Source organism: Rhinopithecus bieti, unplaced genomic scaffold (assembly GCF_001698545.2).
Source record: "Rhinopithecus bieti isolate Rb0 unplaced genomic scaffold, ASM169854v2 scaffold_19459, whole genome shotgun sequence".
Classification (NCBI taxonomy): Eukaryota; Metazoa; Chordata; class Mammalia; order Primates; family Cercopithecidae; genus Rhinopithecus; species Rhinopithecus bieti.
Window position 1 is genome coordinate 1,223,820 of NW_016809864.1, and position 7,214 is coordinate 1,231,033.

Genomic DNA, 7,214 nt, shown 5'->3' on the forward strand with positions numbered 1-7,214 from the left:
TTTTTTTTTTTTTTTTTGAGACGGAGTCTAGCTCTGCCGCCCAGGCTGGAGTGCTATGGCCGGATCTCAGCTCACTGCAAGCTCCACCTCCTGGGTTTAAGCCATTCTCCTGCCTCAGCCTCCCGAGTTGCTGGGACTACAGGCGCCCGTCACCGCGCCCGGCTAGTTTTTTGTATTTTTTAGTAGAGACGGGGTTTCACCGTGTTAGCCAGGATGGTCTCGATCTCCTGACCTCGTGATCTGCCCATCTCGGCCTCCCAAATTGCTGGGATTACAGGCTTGAGCCACCGCGCCCGGCCTTCAACATGATTTTTTACTGAACCTAGAGGATATCAAAATCTTCCCACACTCCCCCTCACTACCAAGGTCTTGGGATGGCCAAAGAATTTACGGGAATTTCCTTAATTGTAGGACCCTGGGACTTCTCCAGTAATTTCTACTATCCTAGGTAACACTGTAAGCTAGATTTCTGCTCCTTAGTCCTTCCCTCCCTCCCTTTCTTACCTGCCACCCCACTTAAGTATTTATTGAGCACCTACTATGTGCCTGGCAGTGCTCTAGGCACAGGGATACAGTAATGAGCAAAACAGACACAGCCCTGCTCCATATGAAGCCCACAACCCGGCAGAAAGGATTACATAGCCATTAAACAAATAATGCCAACCCTTATTTCATTATAATGCTGAAAAGTGGCACAGAGGGAAAAGAGGGGATCTTGTAGAATCATAGGACAGGTGGGGGCAGGAGGGTGCGCTCTCCCTCCCATCCACCTCCTCACCCCTGCCCTCCACTTGGCCACAGGACCTAACAGTATCCTCTTATTTACCGAGAGGTAGCTTAAGTCTGTCGACAGCGCCATTCACAGCCTATGATCCACAACTCTCCTTGAGGTCAAAGGGAGGCGTACAAGTTTGGTCCTGAGCCCTCCCCCTCACTGTGTCCCCGCAGCCTGTCCCAAAACAGCATCACTGACCTGGGTGCCTACAAACTTGCTGAGGGCCTGCCTTCACTCGCTGCATCCCTACTCAGGCTAAGGTAAGTGGGGTCCCGGCTACTGGTCAGGTGCTGAGCTGGGGGGCTGAGGAGCACAGGGAACCCACGTCATGCTGGCGACAGGGGACACTGAGACCCTAGAAGCAATTACCACAGCCCTGAACAAAAGGATTAGCCGGACTTGGGGAAAGAAGCGCTGGGCAAGCCACTTATTCATTCCTAGCCCCCATTTTCTTACCTGGAAAATGGGAACCATCCTAATGGTCTATGTAAGTACTTGGCACAATGCCAGGTTCTGTCATGCAATAAATATTGGTCCTTCCCCCCCCCCCCCCCCAGGAATGGCCAGATCAGGCTTTTTCTGGAACCTAGGGATGGTGGCTTCTGGAAGGCTAACCAGCACGGGCAGCTTTTGCCCTGGCCTTGTCACTCACATGCCGGTCAGTGCTTTTACTGCCACCTTCTGGTAGGCCTTGGCATACCACCTCTTGCTTTTGAGTGACTTCCAGCCAGGCCCTGGTGTGGTCCCAGAGATAAGGAGAGGACTGAGCTTGGACCAGAGCCCCAGTCATCCAACTCAGCATTACCAGCTCTTCTCACTCACCAGACTGGGAGAAACTTCTCTCTTCTTCGCCAGAGCTCTGCATTTACTGAGGACAGAGTCAGATTCCCAGGAAAGATGGCATTTGGTCCCTTATTATTTGTTTAATTTTTAATTTTTTAATTTTTTTTTTTTTGAGATGGAGTCTTGCTCTGTCACCCAGGCCGGAGTGAAGTGGCATGATCTCAGCTCACTGCAACCTCTGCCCCCCAGGTTAAAGCAATTCTCCTGCCTCAGTGTTCCTAGTAGCTGGGATTATAGGTGCCCACCACCATGCCCAGCTAGTTTTTATATTTTTAGTAGAGACAGGGTTTCACCATGTTGGCCAGGCTGGTCTCAAACTCCTGACCTCAGGTGATCCACCTGCCTTGGCCTGCCAAAGTGAGTGCTAGGATTACAGGCGTGAGCCACTATGCCCGGCCACTTTATTTATTTATTTACTTACTTACTTGGTTACTTACTTACTTAATTTGAAGATGGGGTCTCACCCAGGTTGGAGTGCAGTGGTGCAATGATGGCTCACTACAGCCTCAACTGCCTAGACTCAAGCGAACCTCCCACCTCAGCCTCCCAAGTAGCTGGGTCCTGTACCCTCCTGAGCCTTGTTAGTTTCTTCCCAGCATGAATCACTGTTTTACAATATTTTATTTATGTAGGTGCTTACTTCTTGCTATGCAAAGAAACTCAAAAGCAAAAATAGAATCTGTCTGGTTCACAGTTGTGCTAAAAACTAAAGATACAAGCATGAACCAGAGAGATGTGGGTCTTGCTTTTGAGAGGCATTTGCAGTTTTTTCAGTGTGAATGGAAAAGCAGGTGGGCCTGTGAAGGTGACACTTGATCTGATTTACACTTTCGTTTCTTCTTTTCTTTTCTTTTTCTTTTTTTTTGAGACCAAGTCTCGCTCTATCGCCCAGGCTAAGGTGCAATGGCATGATATCGGCTCACTGCAAGCTCTGCCTCCTGGGTTCAAGTGATTCTCATGCCTCAGCCTCCCGAGTAGCTAGGATTACAGACGCCCGCCACCACACCAGGCTATGTTTGTGTTTTCAGTAGAGACAGGGTTTCGCCATGTGGCCCAGACTGGTCTTGAAATCCTGGGCCCAAGCGATCCACCCACCTCAGCCTCCCAAAGTGCTGGGATTACGGGTGTGACCCACCATGCCCGCACTGATTTATACTTTAAGAAACATCGTATTTCATGGAATCTAAGAGGCCATCCATTGTAAGACCCCAGCATTAGGCCAAAATGCAAGCTGTGACACGCTATTGGTTATAAGACACATCCTGATCTCAATGACATTCAAATGGTGACATATATGTCTTGGCATCGATGAAATAAGGTCAGATTACTCTCCCTGTGGGGTGGAGGAAGGGTCTCCAGAGTTCAGTGATTGCAAAACCCCCATCTAGTTTCTGCACTGGTAGCGGCCGACCTGTGATATGAGTTGATTTAGTCTGAATCCACTTGGCAGCAGTGTAAACCCGCTGCTTTTTTTTTTTTTCTTTTTTTTCAAGACAGAGTTTCCCTCTTGTTGCCCAGGCTGGAGTGCAATGGCGTGATCTCAGCTCACTGCAACCTCCTCCTCCTGGGTTCAAGCAATTCTCCTGCCTCAGCCTCCCAAGTAGCTGGGATTACAGGCATGCGCCACCACGCTCAGCTAATTTTGTATTTTTATTAAAGACGGGGTTTTGCCATGTTGGTCAGGCTGGTCTTGAACTCCTGACCTTAGGTGATCCACCCACCTGGGCCTCCCAAAGTGCTGGGATTATAGGCGTGAGCCACCGCACCTGCTGCTTTTATATGCAGCCCTGCAAGGCAGCTCTGAGGCTGAATCATGGCAAAGTCATGGCCCTGAAATCATACCCACAGCAGCACCTGGCCTGTTAAAAGGCTGCTTGGTGTTGGGTAAACAGCTGAAGTTGGCATCAATGACACTCATCATGCTATTTTCACTGCTACTAATACTGGTTGTGAATACGCCACAGAAACTCGAGCTGGCCCCGTAACTGGCTTTTTCTCTTCCTGCCCCCAGTGCTGGTCATGCCCTCTACGTTGACTCATGTGACCCTCACCAATGTTCCTGTGAGGTAGTCAGAACCATAGCTAACATTTAGTTCATTCTAGGCACCAAGGCATATTCTAAATGTTATGCCAGCATTGATTCATTTACTCCTCCCCACAATGACTCAATCATGCCCGTTTCACAGATGGGCAAACTGAGTCTCAGAAGAGTTGAGTAGCTTGCCCAAGGTCACAGAGGCAGTAAGAGGCATAGCTGGGATTTGAACTTGGGAAGTCGTTCTCCCGGGAGTTTTCACACAGTAAGGCAAGAAATGACCTCCTTTTAGTCCTGCTGTTTTCCTGGGCTCACTGTTTGACCACAGAGAAATGGCCTCAACTCTCTGGGCCTTTGTTTGCCTGTCTTTAAAATGGGGCAGTAATCCTAGTAGGTGGTGACTCCCATGGGGCTGACCTCCAGGCTGCAGGGGACACTGAGACCCTAGAAGCAATCACCACAGCCCTGGACAAGAGGACTAGTGGGACCTGGGGAAAGAAACTCTGGGCAAGTCACTTATTCATTCCTAGCCTCTATTTTCATATCTGGAAAATGGGAACCATCCTAATATGGTCTATGTAAGTACTTGACACAATGCCAGGCTCTGTTATGCAATAAATGTTGGTCCCTTCCCCCAGGGATGGTGGCACCAGGCTTTTTCTGGAACCTAGGGGTGGTGGCTTCTGGAAGGCTGACCATGTACGGGCCTCCAATCCCTTCCCTTCTGTTTCTGACAGCTTGTACAATAATTGCATCTGCGACATGGGAGCCGAGAGCCTGGCTCGTGTGCTTCCGGACATGGTGTCCCTCCGGGTGATGGAGTGAGTGTGGGAGTCTGGGCAGTGGGTGGCTCAATCCGGGGTGGGGGACACTGAGGGTCTCTCCCTGGGTGTCCTGGAAGGGTTGGGTGTGAGGGTGGCCTTGGTCTGGAGCTGGGGAGTCCCAAGAGCCAGGCCCCAAGTGAGTTTCTCTTGCCAGCGTTCAGTACAACAAGTTCACGGCTGCCGGGGCCCAGCAGCTCGCTGCCAGCCTTCGGAAGTGTCCTCACGTGGAGACGCTGGCGTAAGTCCAGGCAAACCTGCTGGGTGGAGAACAACTCACTCCCCAGGCGTGTGGCCCAGTGTGACCCCAGAGCTCAAATCACACTCTTCCCTTCACCAATCTGCAACCCTGAGTGAGCAGACACTGCTCCCTCTGGCCTCAGCTTCTTCATCTGTAAAGTGGGGATGGTAATAATATCCAGCCAAGAGGTTTTGTGAGGCTTAAACTAATCAAGCCCTACAAAGCTCTTATAACAATAGTAGCTGGCACACAAAAATACTCAATAAATGCTATATTAGGCCGAACCATATGAAATTGCTGACATCCACCCATTTTTGACCTGTAAAATTGGCAATTTCATATGGTTCATCTCTTAAGTCACCATGACGTCCAATAGTGGTTACGTGATATTCCTTCAAAGCACTTTTATCTCCACAATCACTCATATCTTCTAAGACACATAGGGTGGGTCTTATGAGACCCATTTTACAGATGAGGCAAATAAAGCACAGAGCAGTTAACTAACCTTCTGGGGTCACACAGCAAGTCAGCTGCAGAACCATAAAGGAATCTCGGGCCTCCTAGGCTTCTACTTTTCCCCATGACCCACACCGGTCTGTATCTTGCTGGGGAAAAGTACCCAAGGTTCTAGGCTGGGTGGAAGGAGGGATTTGGAGGCAGCTGTCATTAGAGCCCCAGACCACCCTCTCTCCTCTAACCTGGCTCTGTGTCCCTTTCCGCCTTGCAGGATGTGGACGCCCACCATCCCATTCAGTGTCCAGGAACACCTGCAACAACAGGATTCACGGATCAGCCTGAGATGATCCAGCTGTGCTCTGGACAGGGTAACCAGGGTGGGCTTGGAAGGGGAGAGCCAAAGCGGGTTGGGGGCAGTGTCCTTGTGAACGTGGCATTCATAAAACGGGGGTGGGACACAGGTGGGGCTGGGCCACCACCCTTGGATGATTGCATCATCAGAGACATCCCCCCATCTCCACCCTGGGCTCGGTGGAGCTGTCATCCAGGCTTTGCGAGCTTGATCCCTGTAGTCAGGCTTAGAGACCAGGGGACAGGAAAGTGGGCCATCCACATCCCCCAGCCTCAGTGCTTAGAAGAGCTTCCTTTGGGGACTCCAAGCCTTCCCAGCTGCTGTTTTGCCTTGGTGGCTGCCCTGATGCTCCGGGTTTGAACTTGCTTGACAAGTTTCCTGCCCCTCACTATGAAGATTGCTGTGCCCCACCGCTGTGCTCCCCGCACTGTGCCGCACATCCGCCTCCATTCCCACTGCCCCTCCCATTCCCCAACTTGATAGCACCCTTCCCAGGTGTCAAGCTGCCCCTCCTAGAGTGTCCAAACCCCTCTCCTGTCTCCTCCTCCTACAGCACGTTCTCTGAGAACACCGATCACGCTGGACCTTGAACTGGGTAGTTGTGGACACAGCTCTTCTCCAGGCTGTATCCCATGAGCCTCAGCATCCTGGCACCCGGCCCCTGCTGGTTCAGGCTTGGCCCCTGCCCGACTGCGGAATGAACCATGTCTTGCTCTGCTGACAGACACAGACCCGGCTCCAGGCTTCTTTAGCGTCCAGTTGGATGGATGCCTGGTGGCAGCTGCGGTCCACCCAGGAGCCCTGAGGCCTTCCCTGCAGGACATTGCGGATGGCCACGGCCAGGCCAGAGAGAGTGACGGAGGCAGCCCCATTCTGCTTGCCCAGGCCCCTGCCACCCTGGGAAGAAAGTACTTCTTTTTTTTATTTTTAGACAGAGTCTCACTGTTGCCCAGGCTGGAGTGCAGTGGTACGATCTAGGCTCACTGAAACCTCCGCCTCTTGGGTTCGAGCAATTCTGCTTCAGCCTCCGGAGTAGCTGGGACTACAGGCACCTACCATCACGTCCGGTTAATTTTTTTATTTTTAGTAGAGACAGGATTTTGCCATGTTGGTCAGACTGGTCTCAAACTCTTGACCTCAGGTGATCCGCCCACTTCAGCCTCCCAAAGTGGTGGGATTACAAGCATGAACCACCGCACCCAGCCATGGAGAAAGTACTTCTCCACCCTGCTCTCCGACCAGACACCTTGACAGGGCACACCGGTCACTCAGAAGACACGATGGGCAACCTCCAGCCTACTAATTCCCCACATTGCAACAGGCTGGGCTTCTGTGGCAGCTGCTTTTGTCTGTGGGACTCAATGCACTGACTTTGTTGGCCAAGGCCAAAGCTAGGCCTGGCCAGATGCACCGGCCCCTAGCAGGGAAACAGCTAATGGGACACTAATGGGGTGGTGAGAGGGGTACAGACTGGAAGCACAGCTTCATTTCCTGTGTCTTTTTTCACTACATTATAAATGTCTCTTTAATGTCACAGGCAGGTCCAGGGTTTGAGTTCATACCCTGTTACCATTTTGGGGTACCCACTGCTCTGGTTATCTAATACATAACAAGCCACTCCAAAACATAGTGGCTTAAAACAACACACACATTTATTTTGCTCACACATCTGTCATTTGAGCAGGGCTCAG

The 7,214-nt window shown here is 51.2% G+C and overlaps 1 protein-coding gene across 1 annotated transcript in view; it reads left to right on the forward strand.

The window, feature by feature from the left end:
- Positions 1 to 7,057, forward strand: part of CIITA (class II major histocompatibility complex transactivator) — a 60,560-nt gene extending 53,503 nt beyond the window's left edge. The window contains 5 exon segments of the mRNA XM_017890664.1: positions 949 to 1,035; positions 4,391 to 4,474; positions 4,632 to 4,715; positions 5,443 to 5,539; positions 6,077 to 7,057. Of these exon segments, the coding sequence (XP_017746153.1) occupies positions 949 to 1,035; positions 4,391 to 4,474; positions 4,632 to 4,715; positions 5,443 to 5,518 (331 nt within the window). The 3' untranslated portion in view covers positions 5,519 to 5,539; positions 6,077 to 7,057.
- The last annotated feature ends 157 nt before the right edge of the window (positions 7,058 to 7,214 follow it).